Raw genomic sequence first — 27,958 nt, 5'->3', positions numbered from 1 at the left:
AATTATAGCTACATACCGAGATTCCATACCGAAAAGTCAGTGTCTTGACTGTCTTTTCTTTGATGAGAAGGTTTCTCACCGACCTTAGCGTGCAGGGGTGTAATGTCCTGGGCAGGAATTCGAAATGTCAGTGTTTTGACTACTCTTCTTTCATTAATTAACGTGATTGGCATCCCTAATTAACCTTTACTAATTCATGTTAAACCAACACAGGATGTTTTCTGCAAGTGGATATTCGCGAATGTCATAGGGCTGACATATGTTAATAACTGTCAAAGCGCTTCTAAAAGCTTTACGTCTATAGACTAGTATTATATCTACCTATATAACACTTTAGTGCCTCATTGCAGTAGCAAACACGGTGCTCAAAAGTGAAGCCCTTTTCCCCTCTACATTCTTTCTATCAGAAGTGTTTGGCTTGTGTTGGGTCCGAATGGGTCCGGGCGGTGAAAATCTTCCATAAACACACATATGTATCTTCAAATGTGTTTACATCTATAGATTAGTATTCAATCTACCTATAAACCACTTTATAATGTCACGGTTCATCGTATTTAAAGAAAAGAATGAGCTCAAAGTTGTCAGTTTTATGTGTTGGTGTATTGGGTGTTATTGGATGCATTTTGCCATTGATACATGTTTTGCCATCTCACCACGCTGCAGTTTATTATCATATTAATCAGATGTTTAATTTGAACGGTTGAAGCATAGTTCTCGTTGTTGACGTTCTCGTTCTCATAGTTGTCGTGTTGACACCTGACTACACACTTTGGTCGCCGGTTTTGATAGATATGGAACCTGAGATGTGTTCCCTTTGATGGCAAGTTTTGAGTGACAAGTTACCTGAAGCGTGTTAACTCCAAGCTATGGCTAGTTACCTTTGTTGAATTAAGAATGTCTCATTTGAGATGTTTCAAAGGAGGGTGGATTCCATATCTGTAAATGTCATTCGGAACAGGACAATTTTGCACTTTTGAATCGGAACCTAGATACCGTTGGGTGATATCTCGTGTCTGTCCTTAACAAAACTCCATGGTTGGAATTGCCTACAGCTTTGTACATTGCACCCTCATGGACGTTCTATAAATGGTCATGTAATCAGAAGTAAGAAACCATACTCTCCACCACATCCAATAAAACGTGTGTTTGAATACATCAAACACCTTTACCTCAACGAGAACGGTGACAGCCTTCGACTGTGTACACTGTCACTCACACAAGTATATTTCCTATACACAAGCAGTCGCCGTGACGGGGAAGGGCTCACACAGGCAGGTATTTCTGTGCGCGAGGGTGACAGAGATAGCGCGCTACGAAGCATAAACTGTTTCTCAGTGAGTGTTGTGTCACTTCAGGATACTGACCTTCCATCATGTCTGAGGACTACAGCATCAACACTGGACAGAAGAAGACCTTTACTATCCCCGACTATGTCCTTTTCAGTCTCACATTGGCAATATCGGCCGGGATCGGACTTTTCTATGCCATCAAAGATAGAAACAAAATCAATTCTAAGGAGTACCTTTTGGGCGGTAAAGATATGTACGTCCTCCCCGTGGCGATGTCGCTGCTGGTGACATTTCTCTCTGCATTAACGTTGCTGGGGACGCCGGCTGAGATGTACAACTACACGACGATGTTTTGGTGGTTATGCCTTGCATTTGTTTTTGCAATGGTCATTGCTTCAGTTGTATTCATTCCATTCTTCTATAATCTGAATGTGACAAGTGTATTTCAGGTGAGTTTACTGTCCAATAATCCATTACAGGCATAGGCTATTTATGGGTTTTTTTATGTCAGCTAAAGGAGAATCTTGTTTTCTCCATCAGGCATACGCAATGTTATGCCCGTAACTGACGACGAGAAAGGTACACAGAAGCGGCCTGTGTGTCAGTATTTTATGTGCCCGTTGATTTGGGGGCAGATAAATATTATAATAGAAACTATCAGACCTTGAAGAATGCTTTATAAACAAACCTGCATATACATTTTTATATCTGTGCAACAAAGACATGCTCCTGATTATTCATACTAGTTTATGTAAACATTTGGTTGAAACACGTTATCTATTATTAGAAGTCCTAACGTTAAGCTGTTCCATCACAGCGTGCGCCCAGATTTGATTACAGCTCACAATGGATTGAAGTAGCAGACCATGGCGTCCTTACAAAATCGAATTCAGTTAACATAGTCAGATACCCGTGTTACATTACCTAATGCAATATTTGTTTGCCATGACAGGAAACCTGTTTTGCGCTATCATCTTACTTGACTCATGTATTAACAAGCGGTTTTTCGTTTCTTATAAACTTTGATAGTCGCTGAGACGTTTTCAGTGATACCTAATTTTTGACGTTAATTGTAGATTTATATCAAATACCATGATTGAATACCATGATCAAAATCGTATAAAATCGTTAAAAGGACTCGTTATTTGTTGACGTCGTCGGCAAAACTTTACGCTGGTTGAGGAATTGACGAATTATTATTATTGTGTTTTCAGTATCTAGAGCTGCGTTTCAGCATGCCTGTGCGTGTTCTCGCCTCCCTGCTCTACATTTTGCAAACTGTAAGTCCACAGACAATTCAACACACACTACAACAAGGTTCCACGATTACCCAGTGCATCGTACCTCCATTCTGTTGACATATATACCCTTAACCCTTTCGCCCCAATACCTTCGTTTCAGAAGTGACGCCACCAGCTCATCTCTATTATCATTAACTAAGCATGTTCGTCTCGCATGTTGACGATTGGGTCTTCGGTAGATAGCAGACTAGGATAGTTGATTGGTTGTTTGTTGTTTAACGCTGCACTCAGCAATGTTCCAGCTATATGACGGCGATCTGTAAATAATAGAGTCTGAACCAGACATTCCAGTGATTGACATCATGATCATCGATCCAAGCAATTGGGATACGATGACATGCATCAACCAAGTCAGCGAGCCTGAACGCCTGATCCCGTTAGTCGCCTCGTACAAATACAATACACTGGATAATCAAAGATGTCTGTGAAGATGTCTCATTGTATCCCGATGGTGTGGATCGATGCAGGAATTATGGAGCTATTGTCGAGGCGATGCAGCAAATAATTCTGATGTCAAAGATTCTTGCGGTACTGCACCAGCAGAAACACTGCAAGTTATGAGTTTAGATGAGTGTTGGAATTCATAATAATATGTGATATTTAAGTGTAGTTCGGAGTACACACTGTATTGCTATTTCCGTTTTACGTCAAGATTCAGTTCAATATTATTTCAATGTGACTATTTACAGAGTGCGTATATGTCGTTCGTCCTCTACGCCCCTTCGCTGGCTCTGAATGCGGGTATGTTTTACCATTTGACTACAAAAGGTCTAGTAACGTTATTTGAGATTAATATGTAAATTTGAAAAATGAAAAATATATTTATAATATTATTTCTTGGTTAATTTCTGATGCTTTTTTTGATTGTGGAAATAAAAAATTAAAATTAAATAAACTAATTAAAACATACCTACAGAACAACATTTACTAATAATATACGAATTATTTACCTCTCCTTGTGACTGAATATAATCACACATTGATCCGTTTCAGCATACATATAGATGTTGGTTTTCTTTAAGTTACTGGACTTGATCTATGGGGATCTCTGGTGGCTGTTGGAATCATTGTGACGCTGTATACCGCTCTGGTAAGTCGTGTTTTGTTTGCGTTGTACTGGGAAGCTATTGACAGCTCTATATTAGTGTGGTCTATAACATGTAGTCAGTCTGCCTATCACTATGACCAGCGATCCTTAGGCAGCCCGCATGACCCTATTTAATACACCGTTAGAATTCCCATGAATGAATTGGGTCTGTATAGTTGGGTAATTTGTATCACATCATTTTAGCTTAATATAGATCTCGGTAGGGTAGTCTTGTGGTTAAAGCGTTTACTCATAATGCTGAAAGCCCTGATTGGGACCACATGGGTACAAAGTGTGAAGCTCATTTTTGGTATCCCGTGACATTGTGATGGCATGTGTGCAGCAAACGGGCCACAAATCAGGCGAAGGTGAGGCCACGATGCATGTTGTTCAGAGTCTTCCCTAGAAAAACGGAGCATGAGCCGATTTGATATGGCACTTCGCTAGGTTGACACTCATTTCTGTCAAGCAGTACAGAACCATCAACAGATTGCTTGAAGCGGTGTAAAAATATGCTCATTCACACAGTTGGTCTTGGTGTCGGTGACGTTTACCACCAGCTCCGGTATGGTAACGACAAAACGACATTCCTTAACGACTGCTGTGTCTCTGTGACATGTATTTCATCATTCATCTCTGTGTTTCAGGGGGGAATGAAGGCTGTGTTGTGGACAGACACTTTCCAGGCTTTTGTCATATTAGCGGGGTTGTTGGCTGTTCTCATCCAGGGTTCCATCGTCATGGGTGGCTTCCAGAACGCCTGGGACATCGCCGGGAATAGATCAAGGATTAACTTCCACGAGTACGTATGGTTGATTGGACGATCAGTCATCAAATAATCATAAATGACTGTGTATATAATTATACCCCGATCCACAACATCCCATGTATTTACTTTGTTGCAGCTTCAGCTTTGACCCCACTACCCGCCACTCTTTCTGGTCGGTTGTTGTGGGCGGGTCCTTCTTCTGGATGTCACTGTATGGAGTTAACCAGGCTCAGGTCCAGAGAGCCTTGTCCTGTCCATCTATGTTTAAAGCCAGACTGTGAGTATGACGCAACGTACAATGTACTAGTTCAATGTTCCTACGTGTATATATTCTGTCGAAATTGAAAAGATAACAAAGAAGGCACCTGGAATTCTATAACCATAAGCAATCTCGGCAAAATCAGTGTATCATTCCGACTATATCATAAGAGTGTTTTTAAGAATCACTATCAAATAGTGATGATACCCGGTTTTCGCGAAAGGATGAGCGCATCCTGACCCACCAGTGGCACCCGTTACACATGCAAAGGCAAGACAATTGATGACCGAAAACAAATGTGAAGTCGGGTCAAAATAGGGAATTGCATCGGACATAATTTTTATCACTGATGCGTCAAATTTGAAAATGTCCTCCACATGTCTACCATGAAAGGTTTTTACAGCTTTACTAATCACAAGGCTTTGATTGTTGTAACCCTGATCAAACGACTTAAGCTATAGTCGTATGACATTCTTTGAATGTTTTGTAGAAAGATCATGAGCGACTGTACTTCAAGAACATCCGGGGTCTTCAGCAACCCATGCTTGCCGTAAAAGGCGACTACGCTTGTTGTAAGAGGCGACTAACGGGATCGGGTGGTCAGGCTCGCTGACTTTGTTGATGCATGTCATAGTATCCCAATTGCGTAGATCGATGCTCACGATGTCAGTCACTGGATTTTCTGGCCCAGACTTGATTATTTACAGACTGACGTCATATAGCTGGAATACTGCTGAGTGCGGCGTTAAACAACAAACACAACACACTTCAAAAGTTGTGTAATGTTATTCCTAAGGGCTTCAGCTGCTAGAATATGTTCGACATAAAGGGAACGTTGACTGTTGTAAAGCTGAAGTCATCCCTCTTGTCAAAGAGTACTGTGGATAGTTGTTTTTCACTCTGGGCTTCATGTACAAAAGATCAAGTAACAATAATACCCACGTAATGATATGAACATTGTTCCAATGAACAAATTATAGGCTTGACAATAGTAGATGTATCATTTTTAGTGAGTAAACATTGACTTAATTTTCATTTTACGAGGTTGATAAAGTTACATTATCTGCATAACTTTTTGAAAATGTATACATGTATCCTGAGCAATTTATATCGATGGATTGCGCTTCAGAAATGCAATGTATGCAATGTGTTAAAACGACCTGTGGATGTGTGTAAAAGAGACAAGTCCCTTTCCCAAACCACAAAATATATCAACTACAATCAGATAACTAATTTAATTAAGAATTGACTTTCACTTTGTGTGAGTTCATTGGAGTATGAACCTTCACAAAGTGAAAGTCAATTCTTATAATTTTTGTATCACAATTTCTTACCTCAAAGGATGTAGGCCAAGGTCTAAACACAATTTTATTTAGTACGTGTGACTTCATGTTTACACTGACAGATATACAACAACCAGCTATTTCGCGGAGTAAAATAGTTCCTTAAAAAGAGAGGTGAGATGAGCGTATGGATGCACAACTTGCTCTTCAGAAACATTTTACGCAGCACATGTGTTCAAATCATATCCTCATTAGATGAGAAAGTTCTGTAAAGAACTACCTCAGTAAGTCAGTCACAATGACAGCGCGTCGTAATACATTTACATCAAGTACAAGACGTCAAAATGGCCGACACAATAAACGTGGCTGGAGAGATTTCCGAAGTTGTTAATGAACCTGTGGCGGTTACATGTGTTACTCATCATTGATCAACTGGCCGATAATTGAAAGGTGAATAAAGATGCGTCAAACAGACACTAAGGTAAATTCACAGATTGCTGGAGACGGTCAGTGTCAGCCAAAGACACGGATCGAGTCGATACCACGATAGTTTAGATGTGCATTTCTTCGTTTGTTCATTAGGATAGGCTGTAGCGAGGATATTCGTGAACAATCATGCAGTCACGCTCTCTGACATTTCTCAATGTATACTGAAACGCTGAGACCAAGAATAAAGGTTCTAAATGATCATAAAGAACACTTATGTATGTGTTCGTGCTAGGGAATTCCAAGGGGTTTTCCCCAGGAATGTGGAAGTAGTCCCTCAGTGTTTACGTAATTTCAAGAACACGATCTCGTGAAAAACGTATGAACGTCAAATTGTGTCGTTCATACACTTATGAACGTCATTTTCGCGGTCATGTGACCGACCTCTCGGCCAATGGAAAAGCCGTATATCGTGTAAACTTCAAATTAAAAAATTATTCCCTGTTAAATAGAGAATCTCAACTGAGTGTCTTTTGATATCAAATATACTCACACGCAATTTTTTTAAGCAAATAGATAACAAACACGGAACCATAAATTGATACGAGTTTTAGCATGTAGTGAAGCCTGATGGTGTTATCAATATTTGTGGTTGCATTTTGGAAGCCCCGAGTAAAAACGCAACATAAAAAACGAATCGCCAAAACGCACCATTTCAATGAATATGTGGGTATCATGCACCCATTTCTCGCGAAATCGAAAATGCACGAACTGTCACGAACTGTAGTGGGTATAAAACTGTGGCCGATTCTTGGACCTAACACTCCTTGGTCAACAATGCCACGCCTAACTCAAATTCAGAGAAACCAGGCTTTCGGACGTTTGGAACCTGGAGGGTCTGTCCAAGATGTTGCCCGTCATTTCAACGTTAACATAACCACAATCTACCGTCTCCTGCATCGATACAATGCTACACAGACCACAGATGACCTTCCTCGGAGCGGTCGTCCTAGGGTCACCACACCTCAACAAGATCGGCAGATTACCCGTCAACACCAGCGACATTTGTTCCTAACTGCAAGTGAAAGTGCTCGACAGACCATAGGAACACATAATCGACACGTTAGCCGGGACACTGTGATCCGACGTCTCCATTCCAACAACCTCAGATGTCGCCGACCAGCACTTCGTCCTGTTCTCCAACCACGGCATCGACAAGCACGACTTCAGTGGGCACAGGGTCATCACAATTGGCGTCATCGTGAGTGGAGTCGTGTCATCTTCTCTGATGAAAGACGCTTTTGTGTCTCCCATGCAGACGGAAGAGTCAGAATTTGGCGGCGTCGAGATGATCGTTTCGCTGACAGAAACGTTGTGGAAAGGGATCCATGGGGTGGACCTAGCGTCATGATATGGGCAGGGATTGGACTTAATGCGAGACTTGGACCCATGTGCTTTCTGAGTGTTGGTCAAGGTCGGGGACACGGCGTCACTGCTCAGCGGTATATCGACCAAGTGATCAGACCCCACGTTGTTCCATTTTTTGCACAACATCAACAACACATTTTCCAGCAGGACAACGCTCGTCCCCATGTTGCCAGAGCTTAGACTACCATGGCCTTTCTGCAACAACACAACATCCGTGTTCTACCGTGGCCAGCCCTCAGCCCTGATCTGAACCCCATCGAACACTTGTCGGATCAGGTTCAAAGGCCTCTGCACAATGTGCGCCCAGTCCCTACAACTGCCGATGAACTACGCATATCTGCTCTGGGTGTGTGCAGACGGATCCCTAGGGCTTTCACAAATCGTCTGATCCACTCAATGAACAGGAGATGTGTGGCAGTGATCAATGCTAATGGTGGTCACTCCAGGTATTGACTGACATTTTAGGTATTGACCCGAAACTGTGTAAGCCCTTAATATTTGGAAAAAAACAATTATGTCATCTGCCTTTTAATCCATTAAACTGTCTTCAGTCAAATTTTTGCCAATCTTGCCCTATTAGTATTTCTTGTCTTTACTGTTGAAAATAAATAACATGTATGCTTCATACTCGACTTGCGTTTCTTTTGCGTGTGAGTTTATATCAGCACGAGTTGATAAAAGTGGAAAAATACCGAGGCTTGTTTTCCACTTTTATCAACGAGTGTTGATATATTTGATATCAAAAGACACGAGGGTGAGATTTTATTTATTATCCACCATTCTTCCAACTTTTTTCAGTTTGTAGAAAGTAATAAGCAATGTCTTAAGTGTAAAAAGGACTGCTCACAGCGCCATTAGTGATGTCATTTGATAGTGACGTCATGGTAACCAATGACGTCACACTGATCTGCAAAGCATTGAGATGCAATTTCTTTGCAGCAATATCTACACTGTAGATATCGCTTGATCTCACCCAAGCGATATCTCCTGTGGGAGCCAGTTTGGGATGATAAAATGCAATCGTATTATAATAATTTAATAATAACGTATTGATATAAAGTTAATATTTATTTGTTTTATTTATTTATTTACTTACTTAAAGAAAATTGACATTTTTCGTTTTCCGTTTATGAGTTTGTTGGGTTTAATGCCGCAGTATTCCTTTTATATCGAGACGTGTCAGCTTTATGTGGGAGGAAAGCCCGAAGTGATGCAGGCCTCAGACGTTTACCACTTCGCTGAACCCACGAGCACAGGTGAACCGGAATTCGAAGCCACAATCGTAGGTTTCTGGCGTACCAAGGGACGCAACTCTGCACAGCAAATCGGGGCGCCTTAGACGACTGGGCCACCCGTGCCCCCTTTCCGTTTATGAGCCTCCGTGTTTATAATAATGTTTCTTGATTTTTAAGGACACTCCTTGTAAACCTGCCTGGACTCATATTCATAGTCAGCCTTTGCTGTATGATCGGCATCGTCATGTACGCCTTCTATGCCGACTGCCACCCCATCAAGTTCAACAACCTAATCAGCAGAACAGATCAGGTAGGGTTAATGGAATCAAACAATAAGGAATATATGTACTTTTTTCCAACTTCGCGGTTCATACGTCCTGTTTTAGGTTTACTTCTAAGCTCAACCAGAAAAACGTTACCCAGACACACTGGTAACATGTCATCCTTTAGTGCCTATTTTAGTTCACTGGTAATTTGTCAACTCTTTATCTCGACACACTGGTAAAATGTCAACATTGTATCTTCACACTCTGGTAATATCTCCATTTTTTATCTCGACATACTGGAAGCAGATCAACTCTTTATCGCAACTCAATGATAATATGTAAACGCTTTATCTATACACACTGGCAATATGTCTGCTCTTTACCTTGACACACTGGTACTTTGTGAACGCTTTATCTTGACACGCCAGTGATAGGTCAGCTCTCTATCTCCACACACTGGTGGTACGTAAGCTCCTAGTAACACACTAGTAACATGTCAACTTTTTCTCTCGACACACTGGTAGCAGGTCAACTTTTTATCTCGGCACAGTAGTGATATGTCAACTTTAGTTCTCGACACACTGGTAAGATGTCAACTCTTTATCTCGACACACTGGTAATATGTCAACCCCTTATCTCGGCACAGTAGTGATATGTCAACTAAAGTTATCGACACACTAGTAATTTGTCAACTCTTTGTCTCGTTACACATTTGATATGTCAGTTCTTTACCTCGGCACAGTAGTGATATGTCAGCTTTAGTTCTCAACGCACTGGTAATGTGTCAACTCGACACATCCACACACTAGTAATGTGTACATTCTTTGCCTCTGATAATAATGTCAACTCTTTATCTCGGCCTACTGGTAATATGTTAACTCTTTATCTCAACACACTGGAAATATGTCACCTCTTTATCTCGACACACTGATAATATGTCACCTCTTTATCTCAACACACTGGTAATATGTCAACTCTTTATCTCAACACACTGGAAATATGTCAACTCTTTATCTCAACACACTGGAAATATGTCAACTCTTTATCTCGACACACTGGTAATATGTCAACTCTTTATCTCAACACACTGGTAATATGTCAACTCTTTATCTCGTTACACATTTGATATGTCAGCTCTTTACCTCGGCACAGTAGTGATATGTCAACTAAAGTTCTCGACACACTGGTAATATGTCAACTATTTATCTCGACACACTGGTAATATGTCAACTATTTATCTCGACACACTGGTAATATGTTAACTATTTATCTCGACACACTGGTAATATGTCAACTCTTTATCTCGACACACTGGTAATATGTCAACTCTTTGTCTCGTTACACATGTGATATGTCTGCTCTTTACATCGACACACCAGTAATGTGTTATATCTTTGTCTCTGATAATATGTCAACTCTATGTCTCCGCACATTGGTAATATATCAACTCTATTTGTCGACACACTAGTGATGGGTCAGTTCTTTACTCACTGGTAATATTTCATCTCTTAACCTCGACATACTAGTAATATGTCAAATCCTTATTTGCATCTGCAGAATGGCTTCTTCCATATTACATTATAGTATCAACAACTCGGGTTAAACGAGATTCAGTTACAATTAAAACCTACATATGTCACCTCCGTCCTATTATTGTGTTTGCAAATAGAGCAAACGTTTGTTTGTTTGTTTGTTTGTTTGTTTGTTTGTTTGTTTGTTGTTTAACGCCGCATTCCAGCTATATGACAGCGTTCTGTAAATAATCGAGTCTGGACAAGACAATCAAGTGATTGATCCCGTGAGCATCGATCCACGCAATTGGGATATGATGACATGCATTAACCAAGTCAGCGAGCCTGACCACCCGATCCCGTTAGACGCCTGTTACGACAAGCATAGTCGCCTTAACGACAAGCATGGGTTGTGGAAGACTCGTTCTACCCCAGATCTTCACGGGTTCAAACCTCCTCAAACATACGAAGACAGTTTAGAAAATAGTTCAAGCATTGAAAACTTCAACGATAAAATTATTCTATGCTTTATGTTTGAGGCGTAACCGTGTTCTTTTGGATACTTCCAATCGCGCAGTACAGCATAGGTTAAACTGGTAATAAAATATCCAGAACCTAGTGAGAGTCAAGTTTACGCCACGGTTACATACACATTTAGATGTGAGGCTTGGCTTATTGGTTTTTACGACGATTATGATTCAGCATATAACGCTGGCTGGTCATTCAGTTAAGGCTGTTTATTCAGTCACGTCAATGGGTTTATTCGTACGAACAGCAATACTTTGAAGCAGCTTTTTTCGTCAAGACAGACCAAAATAGAATGTTCAATGTTCCGCTTGTATGTTCACAACACAACACTTTCTATTGATATGTCCTGAATTGGAAGGTTGTGTGTGTATTATGTGCAATACACACAGGGTCTGTATCATTGAAATAAGCAGTGTCACAAGAACATTAAATAGTAAAATGTTAAAATTAAATTGATAATTGCTAAAATAACATCTCCTGCTTAATTGTATAATTTGTATATTCAGCTCCTGCCCTTGTATGTAATGGACATCTTGGGCCATATTCCCGGAATACCTGGAGTGTTTGTGTCGTGCATCTTCAGCGGAAGTTTGAGGTAATTTATCGTATTCTGACATTTCACAATTCATAATTAATGTCTCTTTCGCCTGTATAGGCTTAACCGAAGTATTCATGGGATATAATCATGGGTGGTCTAATCACTGTCGTGCGTCCCTCAGGCCTGCCAGAAACCCATGATCGTGGAATCACAGATTCGCACAAGTTAAGTTAGCACAATAGCGCTCGTGGACTTCACCTAACAGGTAAATAGAGGTCATTACACGAGTGTGTTTGTGGATGGTAAATATCCTGCATCAGGATTAAACATTGTATTTAGCGAGCCTTCGCGAGCTAAATACATAGTGGTTATTCCTAATACAGGATATTTACCATTCCCAAACAGTCAAGCGTGATAACCTCTTTGTCATATAATGTCATTCTTTTATTCTGTGCTTGAAAATCGTTTTCCTGGAATGCGCGCATTAATATTTATTACGTCACAGGGTAAGTGATGTGTCAGTCGGACAGTGACAGTAACCAATATAGTTCCAACTGAAATCTGTTTCTTATACAGTGTCGAAGCAACTTATACGCAAAACAACAATTGTTTTTACTTGCCTTTCGCGGTAATCCATAGTTCTTTCCGCTTGAGTAACTGCACTTTGTCAAAGGGAAGCTACTCTAACCCTAGTCTATGAGACGTCACGGCCACGTTCAGACGTTGTTGACAGTCGGCCTGCCCTGTCATAACGTTAAGAGGTTCAGTCAGATGTACACACAGCGACGAAACGAAACAAGGTAACAATTCAAACATATTTCGGCCAAATCCAACTGTTTTAATTTGTGGAAAAGGTTTCAAGCCACAGAGTTCTACAAGCTCAGATATGGCTACTGATCCCGCTTGGCTAGGCCTAGTGCCCTCGCGAAATTGGTTCGAAATTTATATCTTCAAAGTTGCCATAACTTTTAAAATGCCTTAGCAACGTCACAGCAAGACACTGATTTTCAGTATATTAGACTGTTCTTTTGATAATGATAGCAACTATCCCTGTAGTTTCTCCAGATTCCCGATGGTTAATACTGACTCGATCGCCGAATGACAAGGGCGACGCCATGTTTGTTTATAAACACTGAAAGTAGTCCCTACTTGACCTTTGATATTTGCATCTCTATCCGCATATGACCCAAACGGATATCGTTTTTATCCGTTGGCTTTATCCTGCCGAGAAACCTACCCATTATACGAAAAACGTCTAAGATCTGCATCAATTAAGGCATCACGTCAGGTGGCCCTGGTATGAATACTGTACGGTTCATATCGGCCTTTTACCAAACTCACAAACAATTTTTTAGCAAGATAATCACCGTAACCAATATAATCAGTAGTGAAGTGTTACTTGATATTAACAGTTTTTTGTTCCTGCGTTTAGATTGTTTGATATAAAGTATTTGTTTCATTACATATTTTGAAATATGTTTTTTTGGTAAAATTTTGTTTTCATTGAGCAGCAGATCAGACTATCAATGGAAAGCATTGAAGCGATCTTTCTCTGCAAAAGTAGGTACTATATCAAAGAGATCGGATGGAATGGGGGCAAAGTAAATGAACAGCCCTCTTCTGACACAAGACATCCTACTTTTTACTTCAGCTAAATCAATGTCAGGCTGCTCCGTGTCACGTTACTCCTTGGTCAGTCTGGACATCCAAAATGTCCTATCAAGACTACCCTAAATTGCTACCCTAAATAACTTAGAGCTACTTGTGTAGGCTAGTGTATTGCTGTTTGTGACTGGCACAACTAACTTGTGTTTACCATCGAGTACATATTATTCAAAAATAGCATTTCCATCTCTTTGTTGATCAGTGATATTCTCTGAATGGGTGAGTAGTGTCACATCGGCATTTTAATCTCTCAATGAACACGATTCATCAGATGTGATTTGAAACTTCACTACAATCAATTATCCTCGTTCAATCACTACATTTCCTACATGTGCCGTCACATCTTTCTCTCTCTTCCTCAGCACCATATCCTCCTCCTTGAACGCCCTGGGAGCCATCATTCCCTGCGACTTCATCAAGCCATGCTTTCCCAACCTTTCTGATAGGACCATGACCATTCTTTCGAAGGTTACAGGTAAGTAGGAAAAATCCATATTTTTGGTTGTTTGACGTATGGCGTAAAGGTCATCTGATCATATTCATGCATATGACCATCAAAATGTATTTGAGCAATACTCATATCGTATGTACACATGGCGAGCCGGTTTCACAATCAGTGCTTAGAAAGCTCCCCATGAAGAGTCCGGACAGGCGCAACATTGGGACACTTAGGAGGTGCCGTCCTTGTTGAAAGTAATAGGTACATGTATAGAAAAACACAACGATCGATGGATGGACAATGGGCGGACGACGGCTACGAAAGGACAACACGCCCTTCCACCTACGTTTCAGAAAAAAACTATTTGAGGAATTAAAAGTATCTCTGACGGAATCATCGTTAGCGTTAGTACGTCACACCGAAGACTCTGGTACACTGTTCGAAGTCCATTTCTGGTGTCCCCCATGATGACGTGGTTGAAATAGTTTTAAAAGTGGTGTAAGACATTATTCAGTCACATTACACAGTCACTGATCTTTTACCAAACATATTCAGATTCGGCTAGTACTATAATGCTTGTGATTTAGGAAAGTATGTGAAGTATCACGTGGTTTCTCATGTACAGTGTCTAATATTTACTTATTTATTTTTACAGTTGTCGTATTCGGGGGCGTTGCTATTGGCCTCGCCGCCCTCGTCTCTCAACTTGGGTCTGTGCTGCAGGTATGTTCACGAATTACAGACTGCCAATTTTAACTGCATGCAGAGCGTGTTAGTGTAAGGAAGTATTTGTTATAACCCAGATGCCTCTGCTAAATATGCCCTGAAAGATCCCGAACGATTCAGGGGCACAGCTGATGAAAGAGCAGATCCGCAGTACACTGTTGTGATTGTAACTGATATGAACTGTTGTTTAAGGCCGTCGACATAAATAATCTAACTTTATCCAAGCGGGCTGTAAATAATCGAGACTGACTGACTGACAGCCATGAGGTACTATTCTACCCGGTACCTACGGGGATCGTAGTACAAGGTGGTTCTAACGTGTGGCACTGTTCGCCGACTTCGTCTATGACCAATCATCGGCCATCATGATACACCTGACAGTGTTTTATTGCTAACTGAGGTGTAAAACGTCCGGATCCATTCCTTTATTCTGTATTAATGTCCAAACAAAATTCTTCTGGAACTGGTAACGATGGTTACGAACGTGGCTCGTGTTTCTGGAGACGAAACCATCAACTTAGAAACATAGAAGCTGAACGTACTTATAGTACACTGTTCGCATACATAATCTGTAACATACATTTACGTTAAAGCGGTTTGGATGTGTTATCAGACTGTCTCAAATGGCTGCACGATTGTTGATGTGTCGCTAGGCACTCATGCAGGTCCAAACAGTTTTAAAATGAATATCAGGTGGTAACGAAATAATCGTTGAAGCATATTTTATACACAAACCCGACTGCTCACCAAATACTTGTCTTTCCACAGGCATCTTACACTGTGTACAGCATCATCAATGGTCCGTTGTTTGGGTTGTTTATTCTCGGCATGTTCTTCCCCTGGGCAAACGCATGGGTAAGTTTGTTTGTTTGTTTGTTGTTTATCGCCGCACTCAGCAATATTTCAGCTATATGACGGCGGTCCGTAAATAATCGAGTCTGGATCAGACAATCCAGTGATTGACATCATGAGCATCGATCCACACGAAACAAACATCTCTGATATTCATTTTGTACAACGGTGTCGTTGATTAAACATTTCTATTGCTATCACGAGTGTCAGAAATGCACTATCCTATTATACCTTTACATAAGGCCAGACATTCCGTACAGCACCGCTCGCCTTGTATCTCTGTTTCTAAAGTGAAATCGCAACTCAGGCACAAAAACTTCATATCTTCCTTGCCTGGGGTGATCTTGCTACCGATCGCAATACATGACACCTCTAGTTATTGCTATGAAATAATATCGACCGAAACCTGTCGACTTCGAAAGCAACTGAGCACAAAAGGCAGACGTCAGACCCACACAGAAAGGGTGTGTGTCGGAAAGCAGCGGTCTGATTGGTCGATTGCGCGGAGTACAAAGGGTAAAGATGTAAAGACTTGTACGGAGTGTCTGGCCTTATGTAAAGGTATAATATGATAGTGCCTTTAGAAAAAGAAATATTTAAGTAACGACACAAGGGCCTGTGGGCAGGAGTACTGCTGTGCGGCGTCAGGCGACAAAACACACGGGTGTGTCGCGCTATCATTTTCGCGAACACCAGGTGTCATTACTGATTTTCAGTGATTCATTCAGATGATTTCCATATGGCCTTGTCAAATTGCCTGTTCCGCACAATGGAATCTGTTTCGGCGGTATAATCGCGAGAGAGAGAGAGAGAGAGAGAGAGAGAGAGAGAGAGAGAGAGAGAGAGAGAGAGAGAGAGCGCTTATTTTCTGGCGTTGACGTTTTACATTTACATGGTGAATGGTGTAAATTTCGTATTTATGACTTCTTATTCATTTGTAACAAAATTATGGTTATAAATTGTTGTATTTTTATATCAATTTGTGAGTTGTGACATATAAAAACGTTCCCTTTTTACAGTTTTCTTAGGAGTATGTGTTATGCATTATCTGTTGTAAAGGGGTGAGGTAATGATAATATCTTAGTAGTGTAGTAACAGGTTTCTTATTTCATATATGCAATTCAAACTTTGATAGGAATACATCAACTTAATACTACACTGACTATTTATTATATGATTATGAACAAGTGTATCCAAAGTTAGTACAGAAAGTATCAAATGTGGGCATGCAAATATATATGCAAATGAAAAAATAATGTATGAAATTATTGTATATTCACACATTGTAGGGAGCGTTTGTTGGCGCTCTGACCTCCTTGACCTTCATGTGCTGGATCGGATTCGGTGCATTCGCCAACAAGGTTTCCACTGCCATACCTTCCCCTGTCTTCACACACGGCTGCAACTGGTCCGTCACAACGACGGCGATGACTATCACAACAACGCTAGGGACTACAACCACACCTTCTACAGGCTCCACCGAAATGACAACGGTTGCAGCGTCAAGGTATAAAAAGTTTCCGCGAGGCTCTGAAATTCGTTTGGCACAGTTGCGCCCCTTAGTTGTGCACGGATTCGCTGAAGCATGTATAACTGGAATTCTGTCGAAAACGATGATACACTAGTAAATGTACTCATGGAAGCCAACACCGAAACCCACAATTTCACATGTACATAGAACAGAAGGGAATGGAACCTCCTACCTATGTATTCCTTCCAGCTGTCTGTTCATACCAATGTACATGCATTCTTACTTTCCAGCGATCCGTTCATGTCGATGTACATGTATTCCAACGTCGTTCATACCGATTTATCCCTTGGCTACTTTCAAGCGATCCGTTCATATTGATGTATTCCTACTTTGCAGCAATCCGTTCAAACCGATGTATTCCTACTTTCCAGCGATCCGTTCATATTGATGTATTCCTACTTTCCAGCGATCCGTTCATATTGATGTATTCTACTTTCCAGCGATCCGTTCATATTGATGTATTCTACTTTCCAGCGATCCGTTCATATTGATGTATTCCTACTTTCCAGCGATCCGTTCATATTGATGTATTTTACTTTCCAGCGATCCGTTCATATTGATGTATTCTACTTTCCAGCGATCAGTTCAAACCGATGTATTCCTACTTTCCAGAGATCCGTTCAAACCGATGTATTCCTACTTTCCAGCGATCAGTTCATATTGATGTATTCCTACTTTCCAGCGATCAGTTCATAATGATGTATTCCTACTTTCCAGCGATCCGTTCAAACCGATGTATTCCTACTTTCCAGCGATCAGTTCATTTTGATGTATTCCTACTTTCCAGTGATCCGTTCATATTGATGTATTCTACTTTCCAGCGATCAGTTCATATTGATCTATTCCTACTTGCAGCGATTCGTTCATATTGATGTATTCTACTTCCCAGCGATCCGTTCATATTGATGTATTCTACTTTCCAGCGATCAGTTCATATTGATCTATTCCTACTTGCAGCGATCCGTTCATATTGATGTATTCTACTTCCCAGCGATCAGTTCATATTGATCTATTCCTACTTTCCAGCGATCAGTTCATAATGATGTATTCCTACTTTCCAGCGATCCGTTCAAACCGATGTATTCCTACTTTCCAGCGATCAGTTCATATTGATGTATTCCTACTTTCCAGTGATCAGTTCATAATGATGTATTCCTGCTTTCCAGCGATCCGTTCAAACCGAGGTATTCCTACTTTCCAGCGATCAGTTCATATTGATGTATTCCTACTTTCCAGCGATCAGTTCATAATGATGTATTCCTACTTTCCAGCGATCCGTTCAAACCGATGTATTCCTACTTTCCAGCGATCAGTTCATATTGATGTATTCCTACTTTCCAGCGATCAGTTCATAATGATGTATTCTACTTTCCAGCGATCAGTTCATATTGATCTATTCCTACTTGCAGCGATCCGTTCATATTGATGTATTCTACTTCCCAGCGATCAGTTCATATTGATCTATTCCTACTTTCCAGCGATCAGTTCATAATGATGTATTCCTACTTTCCAGCGATCCGTTCAAACCGATGTATTCCTACTTTCCAGCGATCAGTTCATATTGATGTATTCCTACTTTCCAGTGATCAGTTCATAATGATGTATTCCTACTTTCCAGCGATCCGTTCAAACCGATGTATTCCTACTTTCCAGCGATCAGTTCATATTGATGTATTCCTACTTTCCAGCGATCAGTTCATAATGATGTATTCCTACTTTCCAGCGATCCGTTCAAACCGATGTATTCCTACTTTCCAGCGATCAGTTCATATTGATGTATTCCTACTTTCCAGTGATCAGTTCATAATGATGTATTCCTACTTTCCAGCGATCAGTTCATATTGATGTATTCCTACTTGCAGCGATCCGTTCTAACCGATAATGCGATTCCCGACATGTGTACAATGCGTGAAGCCCATTTCTGGTGTCCCCCGCCGTGATATTGCTGGAAATTGCTAAAATGGCGTAAAACCATACTCACCCACTCACTGTTCATACCAGTGTATATATATTTCTACTTTCTGGCGACCCGTTATAACCGAGATGGCCCTACTTTCCAGCAATCCGTTCATAACGATATACATGTGTTTCCACTTTCCAGCAATCCGTTCATAACGATATACATGTATTTCCACTTTCCAGCAATCCGTTCAAAACGATATACATGTGTTTCCACTTTCCAGCAATCCGCTCATAACGATATACATGTGGTTCCACTTTCGAGCAATTCGTTCATAACGATATTAATGTATTTCTACTTTCTAGCGATCCGTTCATACTGATGTCCATGTAATCCATGTAATCCTACTTTCTGGCGACCCGTTCGTACCGATGTATTCCTACTTTTCAGCAATCCGTTCATACCGATGTACATGTATTGCTTCTTTCTAGCGACCTGTTCGTATCGATGTATTCCTACTTTCCAATGATCGGTTCCTACCGATCTATCTCTACCTCTCAGCGACCCGTCTATACCGATGTATTCCTACTTTCCAGCGTTCCGTATATACAACTAATTCCTCCTTTCCGGCGATCCATTCATACTGATGTGTTAAGTCTCACTTTCCAGCGGTCCGTTCATACGAAATATGGTATATATCTATTCTAATTTTAATTTACTACTTGTGTAGGCCAACGGCCAATGGTACATTTGAGGGTCGACAGAAGACAGTATGACCAAACAGCGATTCAGCACGTGGTATTTCTAATTAAAGAGTATTCTCGGTTTGACATTAAAATGTTTAAATTTAGATAAGGCGGGATAGACATCAAACTTGCCTTGAATATACTGCTGGCGAAGGTTAGCATTTGTGTTGCATAATTGAGTGAGTATGGTTTTACGCCGCATTTAACAATTTTCCAGCAATATCACGGCAAGTGACACCAGATGTGGGCTTCACACATTGTACCCATGTCGGGAATCGAACCTTGGTCTTCGGGATGACGAGCGAACGCTTTAACCACAAGCCTACCCGACCGCCCATATATGCGTTACAAATTAACAAGAGATTTTATTCTTCCTCCACATAGCCCATGATACATGCCTTACAAAACCGCTGGTCTCTGTTGGTAATCTACCTGTTTATGTATGTAAAGAATGCGAGTTATAGTGGAATCGGGCCATTGTCGATCTAGATTTATCTGAATAAAGCGACAAACTCCTTTCCATTTCCAATAACAATCTCTGCATAAGCCTGAGTCGATTGTACAACTGATAAATAATATTCCACAGTGAAGGTTGATTTAAAAAGAACATAATGCTGCTTCTTTGAGCCCACAACAATTGAGTGAATACCTACTACAATCACTCCTAGGAAAGTTGACCGCCTCCGTGGTCTTGTGGTAGAGCGTCCGCCCGGGGAGCGGAAGGTCCGGGGTACGATCGCCGGTCGCGTCTTACCAAAAGATGTTAAATGGTACTTGTTGTCACCCTGTCTGACGCTCGGCATTGAGGGGCTAAAACAAGGACTGGTCGGCTCGGAGACAGTATACTGTGTCTGAGTGGGGTATTCATATGAAACTGCGACAAGGTATCTCAGTGAACTAGCACTATAATTGGCATCAGTCCGGACAAGTACAAGCAGCCAAACACACGCGCGCGCGCACGCACACACACACACACACACGCACGCACGCACGCACGCACGCACACACACACGCACACACACACACGTGCATGTACGTCGCTATATAAGTGCAATAATCAAGGAGGCGACGTTAAACCCAACTTCACCTCACCTCAACTAAAAAAGTTAATACGCTTTTGGAGACCAAATACAGTGTCAGCAATAAGAGTAATGTTGTCCGCAAACAACAGAAAAAGGTCTATCAGGTGTGGGTGGAATTGGATTCCTTGAGAACAACCAGATTCGATCTCTTTTGCTAAACCATTTATGAACATATTAAATAAAATCGGACTCAAGATGCATCCCTGCCAAACACCATGGTAACATTCAAAACTGTCGGAAAAGTGTTGGTCATATTCAATACGAGAATACACACATTTATAGATAGATTTAACGATGTTATACATCTTTGGAGGAATCCCATTATCATTTAAAACCATCCATAACTTAATCCTTCTATAGAATCAAACGCTTCAGAGATGTCCACAAAGAGAGTATATATTTTACCCTTTTCTTATATATATATAACGCTGAATCACTGATTGAATAATTAACATGTTATCTTTTGTAGAGTAGCCTCTAAGAAAACCTGCCTCTGATTCCACTAGTTTATCATATGCCTCACTCCAAAAATGTAATCTTGTATTGAGAATGGAAATATAAACCTTACTAAATATACTCAAAATTGTAATGCCTCTGTAGTTTGTGTGTTGATGTCACCCTTCTTATGCAATGGGACTATTATTCCATGGGACCAATCAGAGGGAAAATACGTGGAATCGAACATAACATTGAACAATAATGTCATGAATGGGACCAGGAAATAAGTCCATCAGCGCTTCAAGCCGATTTACCCAAATTTAGACAATTAATAGAATTGGTAATCTCTTGTTGAAGGATAGGAGCATCAATAGATTGAGACATCTCATCAGAAATATTATTATCTGCATCATCGGGCTCATAACTGACAGAACATTTCTTCAAAATACTTCAACCAATGGTCGACACTTAATCCAGGTTTAGAAAAAAAGTAGGCTTCATTGATCAACGCTTCAGTAATGACAAAAATAATTTACCATTGTCAATAATTTCCATAATGGCCTTCCGGATTCTTTCTTGGTAACACATCTTTCTCTCACGAATAACGGGTGTGTATTGGTTTCTTGCTTTTATAAAATAATTAATAGTTCTCTGGTTTTTGTACTGTCTGAAAACCTTTGGAAACCTTAATCTCACAGAACGATAATAACTGCATAGCTTTTAAAACAAACATCTTTGCTAATATTCCTTTAATGCATTGTGCTGCATTACACAAGAGATTCGTGTTTGACACAATTTGACTAGAATTGATAAGATCTATACATTGGTCAAAGATAGCTAGCGAGCTTGCCGTGAGAAGATTGTCACTAAACATCGACGCTTTGTTATCATCCCAAACATAACGGTAGCTGTCACAATTTGCACGTGCTTCACACATACATCCGGCGGTGGCTGATCACGAGACTGAAATCTACAGATGAGTGGCATGTGCTCCGATTCTGACCTGGAAATGACCTCAATAAGGCTACATAATTGTAAACGAGGTAGTTGATGATACGATGTAGTCTACACCATATATTAGGACATGTAATCCTACTATCTAGCGATCCGTTCATACCGATGTATTACTATTTTCCAGCAATCCGTTAATGCCTCTGTATTTCTACTTTCAAGCGATCTGTCTTCATACCGATGTACATGTACTCCTACATTTCAGCGACCCGTTCATACCGATGTACAAGCTTTCTTATCTCTACTACACGCCGACGGCGATGGCAGCGCTCGTCATCGTGGGAATGGTCGTCAGCCTCATCACTGGTCTGCTACTAATGCTATAAATCATAAATAAGATTTACTGAGCAGCCTAAGAATCAAGTTATACCTAGTTAATTTTATAATGTGTTTGATTTTCAGTTGAAAATAGCTTAAGTTACCGGTATTTTATATGTTAAAATACTTTACTGGGGCTTAGTCATCATAAAGAATACTTCTACATCTTTATATTTATAAATATTATCTGATTTCTAAAAAAAATAAGTGAATCCTAAACATGCATAATACACAACTTATCATTGAAAAACAATACATTTGCTTTTCTTTGGTTTAATTTACAACATTTCAAACATGATAGAGGTCAATTGGTTTCATATTCATTTCTTTCTCCAGTCTTCATTGAACCAATTTTATTGTTACATACAATTACCCAGTCACAGATTACCTTTTACAAACTGTTGCAGTAATGAGTGATTATTTAATAGACAAAATCATATTTTAACAAAGATTCTTTCAATTTTCAATTTCATAAAAAAACAATTCGGTATACTTTCGTTTGCCCCTCAGCTGATATAAAAATAATCAATGTCCATATTTGCTGTGATTAATGATTTAAAGAGACGTCTACATCTTAACTAAAATTAGATGAATTTAAATGAACCTATATAAAATATCTCGGTGATTTCCTTGATTTTTCACAATGCACACGAGAATTTAGTAAATAGAATTCATCAAAATTATTGTCATTTTTGTCATGTTTAAGGTCCGAGACGTCCGGGGAGTATTGACCCTCGCCTACTCTGCCCTCTGTTTGACCGCCTCTTCCCTTGTATGCCAGAGAAGATACTCAGACCTCTCAGATGCGGGGTCGACCATAAAGGGGTAGGTCACAGCATACGTGTAACCTAATGCCACCCGGCAGTCAGTCATCTATTCAGTGTGTATGAGCAGGTCAATTTCATGGACGTGAGGAGTCAATAACACCTTTCACCCAGTGACAAACACTGACACTGACACACTTCCCGTTGTAGAACAGGTTCTCGCCCTTACAAGTCTACGCGAGGTGAGTGGTAGGAGAAAAGTGCAGTGTTTGACGTCGTCCCTTGACGAGAGATACCCTTTGATAGTTTTACATGTGTTCAAGAGACCGTGGTATAGATTCTATACAGCTGAAGGTGGAGTATCATCCCACATTAACCCTACTGACAATACCAGGGAGTGGCTGGATTTACTTGTTGTTCATACTTATATGCCAAAGTCAACATTATACGAAGTATGCTGCAGATCATGGCCGTTACAAAAATCCTGGAAAAATATCAGATGTCCTCAAAATGTATTTACAGAAACATTCGTTCACTTGACATACCTTGTGTTCTTAAAAAGATGTTTTGCTCCCCGTTTGGCTGAATAAATTATTTGTCTCAGCTAATAATCCCATCTCACTTGATCAGAGCCTTCTGCCATGATCTTTTCCCTGGTATTAGAGCCGTCCTAAGTTACTCCATCGTAGAATGATTATCAGGGTGAATCTGGGCAAACAAATGGACGCTTCTCTTCACAGACGAGTGGTCTTCCTGTACGCTTTCCCTTGTACAGCAGGCTTTACAGTGGCTATCAAAGTTAACCCTTTCATTCAACTTTCAGAAGTACAGGAAAGAGGTTTATAAAGAAGCTGACGAATTACCAGAGAAGATTCAGCCCGTCGATGAATACGACGTTGAGACGAAGTCGCCCACTGACGTGGAAGCAGTTGAGGTGAACGGTGGCGCCATCAATCAAGGATTTGTCCCGATTAGCGAGAATACCTCGGATCCGGAAGTATTTGTTACACATTTGTAGGAGCTGTCTTGAATTGTTTTTAAATCCCAAATTCATCTTTATTGTAAAACATAATATTATGGTCCTTGTAAAGCGATGTACCAAATGAATTCATTTGTGAATGGTTTTTTTTGCTATGGCAGCTTGAACTCAGCTTGGCAGTGACAAACGTCTGTACATACTGAAACTAAACAGCCTTATTGTCGAGCTGATCATATAAACGTATTGTACATGCATCAGTCACTTACACTACATTGCTTGTAGAAGGACCATCTTAACCATTACTTGGTACAAAACTGAACAAAGCTAATTTCGACAGGCTTACTACATACTACCAAATTGTTACATTTGCACATTTATGTTGTTCATATATGTAATCATTGTATGAAACGTGTAATACAACAGCCGTGCTGTCTTCAGTTGGATGTTTATAGTTACACACAAGGTTATGTACCCATGATATTAATTATTGTCATCCCTATACTAAGACGCACATATCTATGGGTGACAATACATATCATTAAACTGAAACTGTATATATATTTTAAAATCTGTTATTTAAACCTATGTACTGTATCCTATTTAACAATTTTGTCGTTTTTGACGTGTACCACAGGCGGGGCAGGATAGGCTCACCTTTTCGCCAACTCCTGGTGACATTTCTATGTGATAGTGATTCATGAACACATGCTAATGATATAGTCGGAATCGAACAATGGAGATTGTGGAAACGTCTTTGTTGCTTTAATTATATGATTTTAATTTATATATAATGTTAAAACATATCTACAGTCATGACAATGAAGTAGGACCCTATTAGACAATCACATTTAAAAAGCACTTCTTAAATGCTGTACTCTCTTTGCTGAGATATTAGCGCATTGCCATCATATGTTTGCCAAAGTTATTGTTGAATCATGTTCTGCATGTAGTTTCTTTTAGATTATTTTTAAAGCCCTTGAACATGGTCACTTGCTCAAACGTATGCTTTATCTTATTTTATCATGTACCCAGTTTGTTTAAAGTAATATTTTTGTACTCCCGTAACAAATATAAAGGTTAATTTATCGTAATTTTAATTTTGGTAATACATTTTATATATTGTGCATGTTACTCGCTTTGGGGTTTTCTATATAATGGCTACTTACAAAAGTAAAGGCACGAAAGAATTAAAATTGTGTTGTCAATTGATAAAGTCTTATTAAATCTAAGACTATTCTCAAAATGCATATATATCGCCTTGTCTAATAATTAGATTATCCAGGTTAGTTTTCGTTATGTCAAAATTACAATGCCAGTTGCTGAAACAGTATGCATAATAATAAGTTAAATTCATGTGTTTCCGCCGAGCACATACCATACATACTTGTCGTAGGAGGCGATCAGATAGTTCTTGTTGTCAGACTCAGTGACTTGGTTGAAGTTGTGTCATCGTACGACGCCAGCATGGGACGTTATAATAGGACGATTATATGAATCACTATTTTTTTTCTGGCCCAAACTCGATTATTTAAAGGTTGAAATCATATAGATGGAATATTTGTGAGCATGGCGTTAAACAGACAAACAAATCTCAACAGGTCACATTACAATACAGAGAACAATGTATGTACTCATATCTCATATCGTCACTCGTGGGGATTCCGGGTTAGCAATGGCAAGCTTTGCTCGTCGTATGTGACGGCTTAATGGATGGGGTAATAAGGCCCGGGGACCTCGTTACTGGCGTGTCAAAGCGTCCCGGCGGCCTTGATCGTTGCTCATAATATCAATGACTAGATTGTCTGGTCCAGACTCTGCAGAGTTGCGTCCCTTGGACACGCCAGAAACCTATGATTGTGGGTTCGAATCCCGGTTCGCCCCGATTATGTTTCCAGGTTTGTCAGCACCATACCCGTGCTCGTGGGTTTCACCGAAGTGGTAAACGTCTGAGACCTGCATCACTTCGGGCTTTCCTCCCACATTAAGCTGACACGCCGCGATATAACTGGAATACTGTTAAAAAGCAGCGTTAAACCCAACTCACTCACTCACTCACTCTGGTCCAGACTCGATTATTTGCAGGTCGGCGTCATTGAACTATTGCTGAGTGCGGCTTATAAGCTGATTTATTTGAACAACAAATGACGCACCGTGATTAAAGAACACGCTTAGAAACATTCTATGCATCATTATTGGATTCGAACTTGGATTGGAACAAATTGGTGAAACGTGTCTTTCTGAACACGTGTTAAGAACATGGACGCTTGTAATGTGAAACATGGACTGTTGCTTGTTAAAGGTATCCATGGGAGCATAACGTGGCAATAAACGTCAGTTATTTGAGTGACTCCGTATGCACCATGTTCAGATTAGGTATGAACCATCGTCATCGACCGTATGTCATGATTAAAACTGGTAGAACGACAACCCGAGTGGTGAGTGATTCTACAGGTTCACTACACTACGACCTACTGTCTTACAGACAAACAGTGCGCAGGATCACACAAGAAGCGGATGTCAAGTGCAATGTCGTTACGTGAAGGCAGGGTTATCGTCCGTTCTCACCTACCAGAGTCAACTACTACCGATAGTCGGTTATCAGTGGCAAATCTCGTGATTAGGTGCCGACGTCCATACTTTGGGTGTGCGTTTCTTTTGGAATTGAGTATATAAGCAATTACATGACGCAATATGGCAGCAGCGTTTGTTATAAGTTGATGTGTCGTGATTGTCAGTGGCGGCATAAGACTGAAACGCTCGTAAAATATTGATTTTAACAGGATGTGTTATGAGAGTTACCTCCCTAGATTGTTGACAAACTAAGCAAGGTTTATCTATCCAGAAGTGTCGTGTTGTGACAGTTTCTAGAAGGCTGCTCTACCTACATTTATATGGGTGACAATACCTAAAAGCATGGGTTTAACTCATGAAACTGAAACTGTATCTTTATCTTAAAATCTGTTATCAATTTAAACTATGTACTGTATGCTATTTAACAATTTTGTCGTTTGTGACGTGTACCACAGGCGGGGCAGGATAGGCTCACCTTTTCGCCAACTCCTGGTGTCAATTCTATGTGATAGTGATTCATGAACACATGCTAATGATATAGTCGGAATCGAACAATGGAAATTGTGGAAACGTCATTGTTGCTTTTATTATATGATTCTAATTTATATGTTATGATAAAAATTATCTACAGTCATGACAATGAAGTAGAGCCCTATTAGACAATCACGTTTAAAAAGCACTTCTTAAATGCTGTACTCTCTTTGCTGAGATATTAGTGCATTGCCATCATATGTTTGCCAAAGTTAGTGTTGAATCATGTTCTGCATGTGGAAGTTTTTTAGATTTTTTTTAAAGCTCTTGGAATATGGTCACTTGCTCAAACGTATGTTTTATCTTATTTTATCATGTACCCAGTTTGTTTTAAATAATATTTTTGTACTCCCGTAACACATATAAAGTTTATTTTATGGGTTTTTTTATTTTAGTAATACATTTCATATATTGTGCATGTAACTCGCTTTTGGCTTTTCTGTATAATGGCTACTTACAAAAGTAAAGGCACGAAAGAATTAAAA

At 40.1% G+C, this 27,958-nt stretch overlaps 1 protein-coding gene across 1 annotated transcript; it reads left to right on the top strand.

The window, feature by feature from the left end:
• Positions 1 to 1,227: 1,227 nt before the first annotated feature.
• Positions 1,228 to 27,958, top strand: LOC124132785 (sodium-coupled monocarboxylate transporter 1-like). The gene is made up of 15 exons (XM_046496910.2): positions 1,228 to 1,738; positions 2,504 to 2,569; positions 3,280 to 3,331; positions 3,613 to 3,680; positions 4,325 to 4,479; positions 4,583 to 4,723; positions 9,255 to 9,387; positions 11,889 to 11,977; positions 13,948 to 14,060; positions 14,680 to 14,747; positions 15,519 to 15,605; positions 16,892 to 17,109; positions 22,516 to 22,616; positions 23,335 to 23,453; positions 24,216 to 27,958. Exons 1-15 carry the CDS (start codon positions 1,373 to 1,375, stop codon positions 24,408 to 24,410), a joined length of 1,971 nt encoding a protein of 656 aa, XP_046352866.2. The 5' UTR covers positions 1,228 to 1,372; the 3' UTR covers positions 24,411 to 27,958.

This window comes from Haliotis rufescens, unplaced genomic scaffold (assembly GCF_023055435.1).
Source record: "Haliotis rufescens isolate VD_foot unplaced genomic scaffold, xgHalRufe1.0.p SCAF_11, whole genome shotgun sequence".
NCBI lineage: Eukaryota > Metazoa > Mollusca > Gastropoda > Lepetellida > Haliotidae > Haliotis > Haliotis rufescens.
Note: the sequence above shows the minus strand (reverse complement) of the source record. Positions and strands in the feature narration are given on the sequence as shown.

Excerpts from the sequence above, each read along its gene's own strand:
- LOC124132785 (XM_046496910.2), top strand. The coding sequence starts at position 1,373 with ATGTCTGAGGACTACAGCATCAACACTGGACAGAAGAAGACCTTTACT. Across the intron at positions 1,739-2,503 it reads ATGTGACAAGTGTATTTCAG|TATCTAGAGCTGCGTTTCAG; the intron begins GTGAGTTTACTG and ends TTGTGTTTTCAG. Across the intron at positions 4,480-4,582 it reads TCAAGGATTAACTTCCACGA|CTTCAGCTTTGACCCCACTA; the intron begins GTACGTATGGTT and ends ACTTTGTTGCAG.